General features: G+C 39.8%; 1 protein-coding gene across 1 annotated transcript in view; it reads left to right on the top strand.

Moving 5' to 3' along the window:
• The first annotated feature begins 284 nt into the window (after positions 1-284).
• The window catches only part of SLC12A2 (solute carrier family 12 member 2), a 60,339-nt gene continuing 42,469 nt past the window's right edge, over positions 285-18,154 (top strand). The window contains exons 1-2 of the mRNA XM_055698994.1: positions 285-983; positions 16,798-16,917. Coding sequence (XP_055554969.1) covers positions 420-983; positions 16,798-16,917 — 684 coding nt within the window. The 5' untranslated portion in view covers positions 285-419. The remainder of the gene's footprint in view (positions 984-16,797; positions 16,918-18,154) is intronic.

Raw genomic sequence — 18,154 nt, 5'->3', positions numbered from 1 at the left:
TCCGCGCCGCTCCCTCTTGCTGGAGCCCTGGTGGGCTTGCCCGGCGCGGCCGCTCCTCCCCGCGTGGCGCTGTCAGAGCGGCGGGTGGCTCCTTCGTGTAGCGGGCGCGCTGCGGGGGAAGGCGTGCGGGGGCGGGAAGGCGGCGGGGGCGGAGGGAGAGCGCGGCCGGTGCGGGGCGAGAGGGGCGGCGGCGGCGGGGCCAGGTCCCGCTGAGGGGGCGCGCAGGGGGGCGGTGGCCCCAACGGCATCATCACCTGGCGCTGCGGCGGCGGGGCGGGGCGGGGCGGGGCGCGCGCGGCGCTTGCGGCGGGCTGCAGCCCCGGGCGCTGGTTGGCGGTTTAAAGCAGCGGAGCCGCCGCGAGGGGCGTTCAGAGCAGCCCGCGCCGCCGCGCCTAGTGCTCGGTCGCTGAGGGGCAGGCATGGAGGACAAGCCGCAGCAGCTGCCGCCGCCTGGCCTCGCCGCGTCTGCGGGCGAGGAGCGGCGCTCGGAGGACGGCAAACATGCGGCGGGTGGCGGAACCCTGGGCAAGTCGGTGGGGCCCACGCCGAGCCAGAGCCGGTTCCAGGTGGACCTGGTGGCCGAAGGCGCCGGCCGCCAGCCCGAGGAGCCCCGTAAGGCGAGCGGGGAAGGCAGCGCGGCGGGGAAGGGCAGTGAGGAAGCCAAGGGCAGGTTTCGGGTGAACTTCGTGGACCCGTCCGCTGGCGACGACAGCCCCGGCGAGCCGGGGGGCGGCAGCTCGGAAGGCGGCAATGTCAGCTTCCAGAACGGCGGTGACACGGTGCTGAGCGAAGGCAGCCTCCACTCCGGCGGGCACCACCACTACTACTACGACACCCACACCAACACCTACTACCTGCGCACCTTCGGCCACAACACCATGGACGCCGTGCCCCGCATCGACCACTACCGCCACACGGCCGCCGACCTGGGCGAGAAACTCATTCGGCCCAGCCTGGCCGAGCTGCACGATGAGCTGGACAAGGTGAGCGGCCGCCACGTACCTCCCCCCGCCTCCCCGGGCGGCCTTAGCGCCGGGCGGCCCTGGCCCCTGCCTTGTGCCCCCGCCGGGGCCGCGCTCGGCGCCTCCGCGCCTCAGGGCTGGTGGGCAGCGCTGGGAGGGAAGAAGCTAAGAGCTCGCTGAGCCTCGAGGAGGCGCACGCAGTGCGAATGCATCGGGTCAGTAGCGTCTTTATCTTTTTTTTTTTAATTTTTTTTTTTTTTATGGCGCAGTGGGGTGGCCCTGTCCATCTCCCCAGATACCGTGGTGAGAGGTAGCTACAGCTGTAGGTCTGCGGGGCAAATGTTTTCTCCGTAGCCGAGAGGGATCTGTTACAGGCGCCGCAGTTTTCCATTTACGGTCCATATCGCCTTCCAACAGATAGGGAATTCGGGGCCTCCGAGAGGTATTAGTCGGGGAAGGGGAATACAAACGTTTGCAGGAGATGCTAGAAAAAAAAAAGAGAAGGATGTCCACGCTTCTAGTAATGACGAGAGGTTTGTTCACTAACTAGCTGAAAACGCATGCAGCTCCCTGTGCACGCAGTGCTGAAGCAAACTAGCCTGTGGCGTGATGCTGAAGGCTGCACAGATACAGCTGAGGCTCCTTCTCCTTAAGGAGCCTTTTTAGTCGTGCTGAGTAGCCCTGCGGGTGAGGGCGTCATGATCAAGGCTTCAAAAAATTTGAAGCTGTGTCTGTCAAGCTTTTTCTGTTTTGGCGTAGTTACCATGTTATTGGAGACGAGTTGCCGTGAAAGGTTGTTTGCATTATAGGCCGCCTTTCTTAAAAGTCAAGCTTTAGCTGAGCCTGGAATTAGTTTAATCACGATCTAAACAAATACATCAAATTATCACGACTAAACTGATGCCAGATCAAACTATTGTAATGCTGCTTTCTTGCAGTTGTGGTAATTGCTTCGTGGTATTTGGCTGTGCTCCAAGAAGTCCGTGTTCTAGTGGGTTTTTCTGCTAGATTAGTGAAATAAAGGAGCACGTGGGCTACATATTAATGAAGTGAAGAATATTCTGTTTCCAGAACTTCTTTCATCTCACCTTTCACTCCTTGTAGGTGGAGTTCAGTGAGAAAATTGATGTTCTTTTGAGACTGTCCTGTTTCATGCCATTATTAGGCAGCTCAGCACCTCTGTACTGTGGAGTTTTTTGGGTAGTGTGGTGATTCTTTTAAGTTTTTTTTTGAAACTGACTTCATCTGTTCTGATACAAATCATTGTTCGGTGTGCTATAGAGATGCTTACTTGCAACATCTAAGATTAGATATCAAAATAATTACTAACCGTAAGAGCAGATCACTCTTGCCTGTCAGGTCCTTTCCTGATCTAGTTGAATGATGTTCTGTAGTATGAATCTGTATTATTCCTAATCCATCTGATAAGGAATGGAAGTTGGCAATTACTGTCTTGTGCGTGCTATAAATAAACCATGTAATATATGGGAAAATACACTGTTGGGGTTTGTTGTGTTTTTGGGCTTTTTTCTTCTCCCTATTTTCTAACTCTTGGTCCATGATGGGGTGACCAGGTTGTTAGATACTCCGTTGTGTAAGCAGAACATTATTTGAATTTCTAAGTCTGGCAGATAGGTTTTTGGTGTGTTTATATTGCAGCAGTTGAGAAAGCTCTTTATGACGCCATTAAGACAGTTCAGTGTGGAGTCTAACTTATTTTGGAACTATAGTTTCTAAAAGTGTAATTTCCTCATAAAGAAGGAATGTATGGCAAGCAATTTTCTTTTAGCTTGTGGCATAGAAGAGCTGTAGGTGACCTAGTTAAAGGATTATTATCAGAACAGTTTCATTGTGAGCATTAATTAACTCAAATGATCAATTTCTCAAATGTCATAAACTTGTTCTGCAGTGTGTATAGCTGTCTACATTAATTATCTTTTTAAAGTCATGTCCTGTCTGCTGTGTTGTCCTTCACCACCCCCCCCCCCGCCCCCCCCAAAAAAGGGTGGGAATTAAAATATGCAATTTCAGTTACATTTGATACTATACTTAAGTATTAATCTCTAAAGCTGTAATGGTATATACTTCAGAAGTTAAGTTGAAGTTCTGCGTAGTAAATCATCTGTTCTGTCGCAGGATGTTTAATTTCCAAAGTAATTAATGTGTTGGCAAGCATTTAGGCTTATATGAACAAGGAAAACAATGATTTTCACTTCAGATTTAGCAAAACAGTTTGCAAGATAAACTTGAACAAAAATATTTTTAATAAGGGTGTGTTGTGCATACTAATAGCATTGGATACCTACCTTTTTTTTTCAGTCTCTGGAGTGTAAAATGTACCACGTCTGTGATTATGTACTTGATTTCTCACACAGAGTGCTGATAACTTTTAAATCATGATGGTGCCATACTTTCATATGGAAGATGTTCACAAACTTACTATGCTTTTTTCACTGTGTTTCAGGGAGCTTATTGTCTCAGTTCCCAGAGAGTCAGCAGGAACTGAAGGCAGACAGTAATTATCTCTAGTGTTGAATAATACTATGCATTAAAGTATTTCACTGATTTTTTTTTTTAAGAACTAGAAAAGTTAAGCTTGCCCTTTAGCTAGCTTTCTTCTAACTTGTACAGCATCTATGTCAAAGATGCAGTAGGGCAGCTGGTATAAACATCCTAGTGCAAATTTTATGTAATTGGTACTATGTAAAGACCTATTGTTATGCCCCTGCTTCTTGACCCAGCACATCAAATTTGACAGTTACTTGGTGTAAGACTGATCCAAAAATGTGTTCACCATCAGTGTGGTTCACTGTATTGAATGTAATAATTTCATCTCATGGTTAGTTTGTGCTTTTTTTCCCCTTTTAAAAGGTAAATAAATGTTGTGAGGCAGTGTTACAGTAATGTTGATGCTAGTGCCAATTATAGACCATATTTTTTCCTTAGTTTTGTTTACAAGATTCATATGTCTAACTCTACTAAATACTGTTCTCACAGAAAAGCACTGTTGGAAGGTGTGCTGTTTGAAGAAGGTGCACATGCATGTGCAGAAGGTCTACCTTTTGACAAGAGTTTGTCTTGTCCTGGTAGGATAGGTGTCTTCACCACCTCAGGTTTCATGTGGTTGTTCCAGCAGTGGCTTTTCTGGTAGAAAAGAAAGGGATTGTTCTTGAAACTGGTTGTGGAAACATAGCTGGGTGATTCTTAGTAGTCTGAAGTGGATGAATTGCATACTGCTGATCTTCATCTGTCATGTTAAATTTCAAGTGAGGAATCTTGCCTTCATATAGCATTGGCTGCAGATGGTCAAAGTGATCAATCAGTTGCTTACCTAATTGGTGTGCATTAACTTTACCCAGCTTCAGAGGGATGACAGAGGGAATTTGGTGATGCTATTACAATTGTTAATCTTGTAGGTTAGGTGATGTTTTGCAGGAGCATTAGTCTCCAGAGATGTAGTGGTGAGAAGATAGCTATTAATAAAGAAGTGGGAGGGGAAACAGCATACCACAGTGTTTGGGTTTTTGTTGCAGTGGTGACCTCTGACCTCTGGAGGGGGGGAACCCTGCCTTCAGAGAGTAGGAAGATTAAAAGTGTCCTAGCTTTTCTTATTTTTTTTTTTTCTATCTTACAGTTTAGGAATGTATGCTTTGCCTAGGTTAGCTACATCTGCAAGTAAAGCTATAGCCTGTAAAAGACATTGTATTTGTCTTCATGTGTTCCTCAACGTGTGCTATAATGTGTGGACTTCATGGTTCTGGAAGGTGAATATTTTTTAAGTATTCAGAATTGGACTGTGTTTTAGTAATCTACCACTATCCATTAACTTAAATTTTTTCTGTATAGCATTGCTTTAATCGGGGAGCTTATTTTTATGGAAGAATAAACTTCACAGTATGAAGATTCTGATTTGAGATGTCCTTTGTGCAGTCATATACGGCTGTGATAAACAGCTGTTGTGTGAACCATGCCCTCTACTGGTAGCTTTGTTCTGTTGTTTGTTAAATACAGAGTACTCGTTGATTCCCTTGACAGACTAGAAGGTAGTGATCTCGGAGGAAGATTTTTACACCACCCTCACCCTCCCAGCCCAAATTAAAAAACAAAGCAGAAAAACCCCCGGAGGCAGTTAAAAGACAAGTGTGCTGTGCTTCCTCCCACATAGAAATCTATGCAGTTCTCTGAATGTGGAGACAGCAGTAAGAAAGAAGGCCTTATGAATAGTCTCAATGCAGGATTCAAGAGGTTTTGTTTGTTTTTGCTTGAGTTGAGTGATTTTTGTAAACTACCTTTTTGGCTTTGATTTGTATTTTCTTGAACATTGCAGTTGTTCCTGTTATGTGATAAAATGTTTAACTTAAGCACAGTGACAAGGCTGAGCTGGCACTGCTTTTTAACAAAGAATGCATTGTCTCTTAAACAACTGCTGCACCTCTAACATTTGAGGTTTTATTTGGTTTGTGTTTTGGTTTTTTTCTTGTTCTTGGTTTGTGTCTGCTTAGCCTGTAAAGAAAAGAGCTCAGCTAAAGATGATTCTAGGCTAGCAAGTTAGCTGACCATCTTATGTAAGATTTGCTTTATGAACTCCTTCCTCCCCTCTGCTGGAAGACTGAGACCCTCTTGCATATAGTTGATTATTATACTACCTTGCTGAATCTTGCTTACAGTCAGGAGGTCTCTTAGTTCTTGAGTTAGTGTGATTTAATTTGGATATCTGCTTTTCCTTTTTGCTCTCTTTTATGTTTGTAAGCAGAACTTGAATTTTCTTTCTGAACTTTGTTGTACTAAATTAAAACAAAAGAAACTCTTCTAGCCTTGGTCTCTGTGTTCTTGGACATCCTAGAAGCCTTTACTTTGTAACTGTTCTCATTTGTCACTTTTGAAAAACAGTGATCTCAATGCACCTGTACTCAGATGAGGCTTTACTAGCATCATGCAGAATGATCTTTTTACACTTTTTCAGTCTCTGTGGAGAGTCCTCACTTTGCTTATTCTGACACCCAACTTAATTACCTCCATCTTCATCTAGGGGAAAAAACCCATACTGCTGTATTTGCAGAAATACAAAATACAAATTCTGGAGGTCTAGTATGATTTAAGGACCATGTGTATTTTTTAATTTTACATTGCTTGGGGTGTGAATCTCTCTTATCTGATCTTTGTGGTAAGTCTTTAGTCCAAAACACCTGTTAATACCGGAACTCGTGGAACTGTCTCCAGCAAACTGCAATAACTGTTTTAGTACTTAGGTTTTGCTTTGTTCCATGGAAATTACTTGAGTGCTGTTAACAGTTTGACAGCACAGGTGTGGGCTGCTGCTGACGGGTAAGTTTTTGTGCTGTCTCTTATGGTGATGTTTGTCTTTTTGGGTTGGATCTGGGAACAAACCTGATTCACAGAAGTCAAACACTGCCCCCACCTGCAAGATCTTGCACTGGTGAGTGTGGTCCCTTATCCAATACACCAGTGGTCTCCACAGTCTTTTGACTGCACACTCATATCAGTAAAAATTTCTGAGCATACACCCTTAATATACATTTTTTTACTTAAAAATTAATACTACTGTACTGTTACTTATGATACAAAATAAAAATTAAAGGATGAGATGAAGATGAAATACTTCCAGAAATCATTTGTACTTTATTGATGCTACACAAAATATTTTCTTCCCAAACTTACAGTGGATTTTTGTGTACCCCTTGGAGTCTGCTGCAATGCACTGTGAACCCCTTGAGTACCTACATTAGAAGCAAAGGCATTGTAATTTGCTGGAAGAGAGCAGCTAGGAAGGGAAGGAAGGAGGTAGTGCCTGTTCAGAAGAGCTTGTGGGTTTTTTAGTAGCTGGTACATTGTCAGTATCAATGACTAGTTCAAGACCAGAACCTGAAAGCATAGCAGTAACTCATTAAGTTCTCTCTAGCTGGGCAGCTTATCTTTCAGCATAAGCTATTTCAGAACCCGTTAAAGAAGGTGGTGCAGAATGAATCTTCAGATAGAAATTTTCCATTTTGGTAGTGTATTTGATTGGACCTCAAATAACTTCCATTCTTGCAGAGGAGGAGGTTGACAAGATCAATATCTTGGGAGTAATTCAAACCAGCATACTGCATTTTCTGTCGCATCCTTAAGATTTTTTCCTGAAAAAAACCCATATAATGTTCATACATGAAGAACTTCCAACCCATTCCCCACCCCCTTTCTTGGTGTAGGTAATAGTCACAATTTGCTCACTTCTAAGACTTTTTTAAAAGAATTGACATACTTTCCAAAATAATGAAAGGCATATGGTTCTATCTAGTTCTTGCAGCTTGAGTGCATGGAATGTCTTTGATTTATTTCTACGCTTGAGCATGCTGCTGAGGTCTGATAATCTTACAGAAATTTCTTGTTATGTATAAAAACTACCTTAGATGTGTTATCTGTGTCTAATCAAGTGAACTGAGTTAAAGATATGGTGATTAAAAAAAGTTTTAAATTCCACTTTAACAAGGAAGCTTTTCTCTTGCATCTTCATTTTGCTAGTTAGCTTTCTTCAAACGAACTGCTTCTATTTCAGATTACGCAGTTGGGTTTTTTTAATTCGAAGAGAATAGCAAAGCCTTTCAGCAGTGAATAGACTGATGCTAGGTTAATTTTTCAACTTAGTCCAAGGGTTTAGTCCTAAGATTGTTCTGAGTGATACTGCTCTTGAGGTGGAAGCATTTTGGCAACTCTAGCTTTAATGTACAAGTAAGTGCTGTGCTGCGTGAATGTACCAGCTCTGATCAGAGCTCAGGGGCTGTACCTGTAGTTTCATGGCATGATGTTAAGTATCAGGAGTACTTAATTGATATTTAAGACTTATTTTGGTGGGCTGTTTAGTCTATTGTGAGACAGTAGGTTAAATGTAATTTTTCATGAACTTCCTACAGTTAGAACTAGGCTTCTAATTAAAATGAAAAGTTTTATGAAGGGTAGGGCTGCGTAGTATGGTACACTTGCTCCCCATCCTCCACCTCTTGAATAGAAAGTGCAGCATTCTGTTTTGCAGAAGTAGATGGAAGTATTCTTGCTCTTAACACCTTTCAGCTTTCATGTTAGTCTTTTTTTCAGGTACAGCATAGAAGACAACTTGGGAATTTGCTGTTTTAAACAAAGCTCTTGAGCAAGACTGAAATGAATTTTTTTGTACTTACATACAGAACATCATATTTCTTGGACTATACCTGAATATGCAAAACTGCTATGCAAGGTGTTTGCTAATAGGATTTAATTCAGCTCTTATGCAATCAAATGCTGCATCTGCTTAATTCTAGAGAAGAAAATTTTATTAAACAGTTAAAAGGTCTGTAACCATTAGAGATGCATCAGGGTTATGTTTTTCAAGTAATCAAGTGAAAACTACCGGAGTTCCAAGCCTGGGTCTGTTTTCCTTAGAAGTGTGATTTCTCTTCTTATGCCGATGAATATCAAGAGGAATATGACAAGTCTGTGTGCAGTAATGAATAACTAAGTTGGTAATTATTCACAGTACAATGGTTCTTCTGGAAAGGATGAAATACATTGTTGCAGTAGGGAAACTAGTAGTTTGATTCCAGAGAAGGCAAGAGAGGAGTGACCCAACAAAAGCAGAACTGAGGTGTAGTCTTGAGGTGTGAAGCAGATAATGTATATTTCTTCCTCTTGAGCTGTATGGATTGGTTGTGCCTATGCTTGTGCAGGAAGCCATGCCTTCTTTTTTGTGACTAGAAGGTAAGTGCAATTTCCTGTTAAGTAGAAGTGGAGAGATTGGTGAAGGAAGTTTTTGGTTGTTGTGTTGTGGGTTTTGTTTGTGTTTTGGTTTTTTTGTTTTTTTTGTTTTGTTTTTTTTATGGTGGCAGACCATATTACTGTTCCTTGACAGGAAGGTCTCACTTTGCCTACAATATTTCTGGGAGTGCAGAACATAAGCATTGTGGGTCTGCCATGGTGCAACCACACTGCATAGCTGCTGAACAGAGGTCTTCTCATTTGTCTGTAATTCCCATGATCAGCTTGCCCAGAGTGTTTGTATTGTCCTGTGTTTGTAGAGGGATGTATGAACCGAGATGTGAAGATAGAGGAAGTTTTCTTTATCTTAATACTTCTGCAGAATGCTTGTTTAAGTAATGTAATTTTTTTCTCCATACAAAAACTATTTATATGACAGATAGGATACTGCTGTTGCATAGCTGCAGATGTCAAAAATACTTAGCTGCCATGTCACTTGTAAAAACTACTTGAAAGGATTCCATCTGGTCACACCATACTGGCTGCAGGCTTTCAAATCTCAGCCTTTGCATGGTTATCTAGACTTCAGTGCTTTCCTCTGGAACTTTTCTTATGTAAATATGGCTAGTCCTTCTCTGTTAGGAATGCAAATATCAGAATCTGAACTTCCTGTGCTGATGTTAGGACACCTAGATCAAATGGTGTTGACACAGTTTCCAGAGGAACTGATTAGTAATCTACCTTGAGAGAGACCTTATTCTGACAGGATGCTTAGGAAAGCATTGAAACTTTTCATTTGCTTATAAAGGGCTGTAAACTCAAAACACCTGGTGATGCAGTAGAGAAAGCAGGTAGAAAAGAAGGAATGACATCCCGCTTGGAATATTACACGGTGTTCTGATGCCTGGATTTCTTAAGTGACATAAGTTGGTGGCTCTGGAATACTGCTATGACAATCAAGTTCACGAAGATCACTATTTTCACAAATTGAAGCACACTTTAAATATGGGCAGTTTTGCTGTTGCTGCATATTTGAATTGATACCAGATCTTTTCCTTCAAGCAATCCCAGACTGCAATTTGTATCTATCACATAGTCCATAGCCTCCATGTGGTTAGTAAGCTTAGGGATCAGTAAAAAAACATGTATGTGACATGTTAAGCAGTGGTGAGCTTTATAAACAAGGTTCCTGTCTATTTTGCGTAAGTATACCACAGTGCAAGAACTCCTGAACTGAAATCAATTTCCTGTTTCTTAATTTAACAACCTTGTTAGCCTGGTTAGTGCATCATACTACTTCTAAGAGTTGGGGGGAAGAATGGATGAAAAGTTTGAAAGAATTAAAGTAAAAAGGGCTTTTAAAATCAGAATGTATAAATACACACACAAAATACTGCTTAATATTTCTCTGTTAAAAGCACTATTGAGTTGCAAGACAATGAAATACAAGCTGATGGCAGAGATGTAGCTGGCTAATTCTTCAGTTGACATGTTAATTGTAACTATAAATTTATTTTGTTTAAAATTGTTCTGCTGTAATCAAAATACAACATACTTTAATTTCAGCTTAAGATAACATTAACATTCAGTGTTTGATGCAATCTCTTTTAAAATCTCTGGAAGTGGATGCCAAAAGCATTTGTCGCTATATTTTAAAATTTGTAATTGTAGATAAGGTAGTATAGCCAAACCACTTAAGTTTTGGTCTCTTGGCTGCAAACCTCAAAAGGCTTTCCTTTGTGGTGATTAACAAATGGTTGAAGTTTGTTCATGTTTAATTCCAAGGAATCCTGAACTTTAAGAACAGGTCATGTTTTATCTGGGTAATATGCGTCCTGTTGCTATATGTAACTTCTGGGTGCCATTTAACAAGTTAGTAGGGTGGTTTTTTTAGATTTGTGGCTGCAGTATCTTTACAGTCCTATATAGTAGCAGCATTTTACATGTGCCTCAAACAAGGGGTGGGAATTAAAAATTCTATTAGCAAATTTGCTAATTTGTTCCTGGTTTAAAACCAAGCAGTCAAGTACCTAAGATGGCTGCTGAATTTTCTGAACTGCTGTCAACAGCTAGTCATTGCACAGTGACTAGCAGTGTTTCCTGAAGGTGCGTGGTTTTAAAGTTTGTTTTTTAAAGAAGGTACTAAGAAAGTGTTCAGGCAGATGGACATGTCTTGAACAGGTCTTCTGCTATGTTTTCTTTTGCATGTGCTACCTGACTGGGTATTTCCCATTGGCAGCAATACTAATAACTTAAGTTTCCCATTTAACTCCTGAAGAACCTGAATCTGTTTTGCTAGCTTGGCAAATCTATTTTTAACTAAAGAATTACCAAAATTTTGTAAACTATTCAAAGTGTCTGTGGAAGCTACTTTTCAGTAGCAATCTTTAAGTGAAGGGTAACTGTTCACTCGGATTATCACCCTGTTTGCAGTACTGAAGATTTAGACTATTGCATCTGTTGGTAAGATGTAAAATGGTGATGTAATTAAGTTGTAGAACTCTTTAAGAATTTGCACTTCCACTGCTCTCTCAGCAGGAGGGCTATTATGATGCATTAATCGAGAGCTGGGCACACGTTCTTAGATAACCATATCGCCATCCTTATCGCAGCAGAGGAGTGGTGAGGAAGAACTGGAACTACATGCAATATTAAGTTCAAATCTACTAGAGATCTGATTTTTTTTCTCTTGGTTTACTCATTACATAACTATTTTCCTGGGTTTATAATACTTTCTCTTCAACTGTTAACTGTGTAAAAAGGTGATAATTTTCTCAGGCTGTTTAGGGTACGCCAGAAAAAAGAATTCTTCTAAGAGTAGTGACAGAATTAGACATCATATGGGTTTTTCCCTTATTACTTTGCTTTTATAGGCATTGAGTTTCAGTTCTGTTATTTCCAGTTCCTAGGTCTAACAAGATTTTTCTGCATTGTTTGATAGGTCTAAGTAGAAAATAGCCTTTCTTGAGAAGTAACTGTTTCACTAGGTTTTGGATATTAATATTTACTGTATATTCTGGGGTTTTAATGGGAAGGAGGCTTAGGTAAATTCATTGTGGCATAAATGAAAGTAATGCAGGTATCTGAACAAAGCTTTAGGGTTAACACTTCTGGAACAGATCAGTATGAAGCAGAAAATTGCTATTTGTCAACATCGGTATTGCTAGTGTCGCTAGCTCACAAAACAGGCTGTCCATGCCAGTACTGACTGTTGAGAGAGTGCTATGTGGAGTAAGGTATCTTGAAAGTAATTACCAACAACGTGCACTGCCTTCTGAAGCTGTTTACTTTCCTTAAAAAAACCACTTGGAAACTCTCAGACCTGGCAGAGGTGTTTTTCAAACTTGGTATTAAAAACTCCCTGATTTGCTGTTAGTTTACAGGGCAAAGTTAACAGCAGTATCTCAGCCATTTTGAACAGTGGTTGATTGGAAAAATGGTTACAAACAGCAGTCAGTGTCACCAGATCAGGTCAAAGACTGGTAAGAACTTATTTTTCTTCTTGCATATTTAAATACTGAAATAGTTTATACTCTGTCAGACAACCAAATTTGAGACTTCTGTTGATAAAGTGTTAATCGCAGGACTCCATGTCTGTGGACAGCAATGTGCTTAAAAACATTCTATAAAGATTGAGACATTTTGGAAAGGAAACACAGTGCTCTTGGTTTCTTTCATCACTGGTTAGATAAAAGCATTAAAGCATAAACCCTTAGGCACAAACTGGGAATTTTATGACTGCAAATGTTAGCATACTGCAAAAGCAGTGTTTAATGAACAGATGTTTGATAAAGTTTAGTGTCCTACAGTCGGCGTTTAATAGCTGGATTATTCTTTGCAGTATAGTATCACACTTAAATGTATTTGTACCAGTACAGACTGCAGAAGTTGTCACTGTTGCATCAGAGGTAAACACCTATGTTGGCAGAATTATTCTGTCTGGTTATGCTATGCATACAGTATATCTAGCACTTAAACCTTTTAATCAGATCATTAGAAATGTCACAGGTGAGGTGGAAGAATCCAAAAGTTCCCTCCAGAGGGAATGTGGAAGACTTGCTCATCAGAGTAATGGCATTTGGAAGGGCTAGCTTAAGAAATTAGTTACTGCTTGGGACAGGTCAAATTGGGCAGACCGCTGTGGTCAGCCTGAAGAAGAAACATTTAGTCTTAGATAAAAACTTGGTGGTTAACCTGTCCTTTACTGGGGGCTTCCATGTTGTGATACTTGAAAAGAAGCAACAGCAGAATTCATGTGTTTATTCTGGTACCACCTCATACAGTTCTACAGAGCTGAAGTATGTTGCCTTTAAGATGGGATCTAGGTAAGTTCACCACAATGTGCTGCATGACATACACTGCTATCAAGAACTCTGGGTAAAACTAAATAGCAGTTTTACCAATGAGAAACTTTTCCATGCACCAGTGTATTTCAAGCCGTGTGTGAAAAATCTCAGATCTCTTTGGGCTAATAAGTCTTTTCTCATTACTAATCCACTTCTAATAAATGTGGAGGCTATTCACAATTGCCACAAATAACTTATTGTTGTGATCCAGTACTGGAGATGAAATAGTAGATTATCTGTACTCAGTGCATTGTGATACAGCAATGGAAATTTCTGTGTAGGAGCAGAATTTAACTGTTGCTGGCCAGATTTCTATGGGTTTGATAGAATTGTCAACATGTAAATGTATTTTATTTTTCCTTTTAACAGTGGAAGTCAACATCATAACTGTGAGTGTTCTTTGGACTGATTAGATAAAAGACACTATTTTGATTAAGAAGTTGTGTTAATAAGAACATTTCTGATCTGAAATGCTAAAACCTTCTCATTTCTTTCTCCTTTTGTTATACCCCCTCCAAATCCACAGTGTTAGTGTGTTCTACTGTTTAAGAAGGTCTTACCGAATTTGTTGTAAAATAGGGCTAGTGCTTTTTTTTCCCCATTCAGTATGTGACTTAAGTAGAAGCATTGTTTCCTCATGAGCACAAGCATGAAAAATAATACGCGTGGTTAATTTACAGCTGAGAACATGGTGCTTTCTTAATCTTGCATTAAAAGGCTGAACTTGGAGTCTGGTGCAGTGGAAATCTTTTGTGCCCACGCTTTGTAATATATGTTCTCACTGGGTGCTTTATTGGGCACCCAGTAGCACTGATAACCAGCAATAACCTTTCAGTTATTACATTTTGCATGTGCTTCATTAATATTTTCCTTAGAAATATTGCATAGTGTGGAGAGACAAGTCATACAGAACAAAACTTTCTTGTGTTTGTAGTGTGCATATCTTGGAGCTGATCTGGTAACTGATAACAGCTTGCAGCTGATATTTTGAGTTATCTCCTTCCCAGAAAACAACAGGCTGAGATATGGGCTTGTTTGAGCACTATAATAACATGCATAGCTATCACATGATGGTTGAGGTTGAAAGTGACCTCTGGAGGTCATCTTGTCAATGTGTGCAGGTTCTACCAATACCTGGCCAGCCCTCGTCATAAACTGAAGAATATAGTTGTCTCTTACACTGGATGCCAGGATATTTTCCACCTTCTTGTAAAACGTAAATGTGCAATAAATGAAAACTTAAGACTTGTTTTTTAAAAAAAAGTAAGCATTGTGACTCAGTATTACAGGTTTCACTGCTTTAGTTGCATATAATGTTTCAATATTATAGGACATGAAGATGCTGCTTTCTTCTAGCCCTTTCTTGATCCTCCCTGACCAGTCTTCAGAGAACAGTTTTACTGTTTCTTATTAGACATGACATGCCTTTTTGTAATACCAGAAGATGTTACCAAATTGGCAGTTTTCCTGGCCAAAGCATAAAAACTGCTTAGATAATATAAATGTGAATCCCTTTATTTCATACTGTAGAATTGTTTGTTGCAAATATAATTCAATGCTTTACTGTTGGAAATAAGAATGGATTTTTATATGAAGGAATAATAACAGTTACACTATTGCATGCTTGACTGGAGGCTTTGTTGTCATGGTTGTGAACATGTTCATTTCTGTCCTTTGTTTAAATGTAATTTTTTTCCTTTTTTCCTCCCCAATTCTGAAGGGGTGGGGAAGAAGCAGTGAGAAACTTCTGCAAAGTACTGCTCGACACAGCAGAATCTCTGGTGAGGGAGATGTTAATACCTAGAAAGAGTTTTGACATTTATTCCTGCATTTCTAGGAAAGTCATCTGAAGGGCAAGTACTCGAGGGTATAGGAGCAGGACAGTATGTAGGCCTGTTCTTTGCTGTTGTGAGCTTCAGGTGTGTCCCAGGTTGGGTGAGGAGCCTGATCAGATGGCTTTCCATTTCCTCAGTGACTGCTTATGCAGGTCAGCATAGGCTCAGCAAATGAGTGGCTTGTAGCTGTATATATGCAATTAAAAATAGTTTATTATTGTTCTGCTTCTTGACATAAGAGATGCTAGAGATAATTATGTGTAAACTCTTAAATGTAGAAGCATGTTAATTCTCCTTTTGGTCCTCACTGTTCTTACCACTCTAAATAGATAACACACCACTACTTCCTTGATTTAATTTAAGCTTGAGTGCCTGAATGCAGGTAGTCAGCAAATCAATAGATTGATCAGGTCAAGGGCTGTGCACATCTTCCAACAAGTTACAGGCATTAGTTCTATTTAGAAGAACTGCAGTTCAGTAAACTGGGTCATTCCCAGTTAATGTTTCTTTTTGTCCTCTTGTTTAATGTATACAATACATTATATATATATAACACATATAAAAATACATATATACATGTAACATACATTTTTTTTTTTTTAATTCCTTCCGGAGACAAGAAAACCTACTAAAGAAAGATGTCTGTTAAAGATAATGATCTGGAAAGTGATCATGATTCTGCCTGCTGGTGGAAAGCTTACACCATAGGGGATCTCCAGATGTGTTGCAAGTACGCCTGTTATTATGAGTGTTTCATAATGTAGAATTGGTGAGAGAAGCATGGGCATCAATCTGTGCTAATGACCTTTGGATAAGGTTGACAGTGTTTTATTATTTTTTTCATTTGATTGGTATGTTTTCTGCTGATTGCAAGGGGATATGGATGAAACACTTTGTAAGTGACAGTTCTGTAAATTTTTCCTCTGGAGTTCGTGCTGATGGTCAAGCACAAATACTGCTTGAGCTGTTTTGTTGAATAGTATTCTTTGAATGGTATTCAGGGTCTTTCTAGTATATTCAGTCTTTTTGCCTTGGATGGCATACTTGCTTAGAGTGCTTCCTGCAGGTTTCTTACAGCAAATGTAGGAAATGTTTGAGTTAAATGTTCAGGTGTTTGCCTGGCTTGGCAAAACAAAACTGCCTCTTGGAAAAGCAAGCATGCAACAAATATTTGTATATACACGTATATTTTTAATATATATAAAAACTTAAGATTTCTTCATTGTAAGGCTCAGAGTTGAATTGTAAAGAAAAGCCACAAGATGGTCTTAGTCCATGGGAGTGATGTTTTTTGCATCTGTCATCTTTCCCTTTTAAACAAGGAAGAATGTCTGGGAAGAGACTTTTCTTTCTTCTCCCTCCAATGCCACTCTCCCACCTTTCTTTTTAACAGCATCACCTTACAATGAATAGTAGAATAGTTTACAGGGAAGTGAATAATTTATTTCTTGAAAAATTGATCAAATGGCAGCTAAGTCTGAACAACAGAAAATGCTATAGTTGAGACCAGTAACTTGTGGTAGAACAGTGTAGGCTTTCAGATTAAGAAGGAAACTTCCTGTGCTGTAGAAGTTGCTGCATTTGAAATCTCATAGCTCTTTTTCTAAAAGACCAGGTGTTTGTTTCTTTGGGCTGCGGGACTGATTCTTAAAAATATTTATTATTCTGAGTGCTAACAGTTTACTCTAACTGAAGCGGAATACCTAAATTGTCTGCGTAAATTGGTTTTTTATTGCTTAAAATCTGAGAAATGTGCCTCATGCAAGAAACATAAAGGAAAAGCTTAAAACATCTGTCATGTCATTCTTTAACTTTTCTGTTTGCAGGAGTAGACAGGTTTTTTTTGCAACATAAGTATCAAAGACCCTTTCTACTCTGTTAATCACAGAAAAGATAATTTAAAATTATATGTTCTTTTTTCCCAAGGAGCCCTTTGAAGATGGCTATGCGAATGGTGATGAAGGCACACCAGCTGGGGAGGCAGCTGTAACTTACATACCTGATAGCAAAGGAGTGGTCAAATTTGGCTGGATAAAAGGTGTATTGGTAAGTCTGATGTATTGTACTTCAGTTTCTTACAGATACAATCTTTCTAATAACCCCTTTTGAGAGGGATTGTGATAGTACTGTATAAGTAAAAGGTTATATGAACAAGAGATGTGAAAAATGCCATGATTTTAGGAAGGATTGCTCTTACTTGTACTGAACTTTAAGGAAGTAATTACTTCAGGACTTCAGGTTTTGAAGGGATCATGGTTTCTTAGCACAGGTTTTATAGTTTCAAAGGTACATAATTTCCAAGGAAAAAGATCATGAAAGTGTTCATATGTAGTAGAAAAACTACATATGAATCTGAAGTGAGAAGGACAAATGCAAATAGAGAGGGTACACTTCATGTGTGTTTTCTTTGGATCTGTAGAGTTCGGGACAGGAGTGTTGAAAAACTTGATATTTATTTTTTAGAGAAGCAGAAAACAGTGTGTTGAGGAGAGTGCCTACCTGTATATGGCAAAACTTATCCAGGATTAAATACTTAAGTTTTGTGGAATCTGTTACAAAAAGTCACATTCTTGTAAGCTTTGGAAGCCTCAACACTAAATACAATATAGTCATGGTGGAAAATACTGACTCTGTCCCTATTTGGAGTAGTGAAATATAAAGGTGACATGAATTTTATTACAGGTGCATATTAATTCATTTTCAGTATTTTGGCAAAGGGAAGCCATGATTAATACTTAATTTCCAAAGTGATAACAAGAATTTATACTGGTGGCTACAAATGCAACAATAGGTTAAAAGATGCACTTGAGCATTCAAAATGCCTAACGTTACTTCAGCAGGGTTCCACTATGTATTAGCAGACTTCCTTACAACTCTGGAAGTAGCCATATCCTTTCCCTTGGGAGAAGGAAAGTGCCTGTGGTAGCTGTGAAACGGGTATTACAGACATCTGTTGATGTACCACAACCAAGGACAGAGTTGTTTATTTTTAAAGCAGGTATAAAGCTGACTTTGAATTTCTCTAAACCCAAATTCTGTGTTGGACTATTTTTGTAAGCAACAATTCTAAGTATTAAAGAGTTATGGGATAAATGTTGCTGACCACTTTCTTCTAAAGTCTATTTAAAAGTTTCAAGGTGGATGATCTCCTTTTTAGTGGTTTGAAAGTTGCAGTTAGTACTTCCTAGTAGGCATAAACCACTGGGTGAGTATTTTCATCTCGGGTGATTTACACTTTGCAAAAGAATTTTAAGTCTCTAAAAACTTTTTACTTTTGTGGTTT

This window comes from Falco cherrug, chromosome Z (assembly GCF_023634085.1).
Source record: "Falco cherrug isolate bFalChe1 chromosome Z, bFalChe1.pri, whole genome shotgun sequence".
Taxonomy (NCBI): Eukaryota; Metazoa; Chordata; class Aves; order Falconiformes; family Falconidae; genus Falco; species Falco cherrug.
The sequence above is the reverse complement of the archived record's forward strand: the minus strand, read 5'-3'. Positions and strand labels throughout refer to the sequence as shown.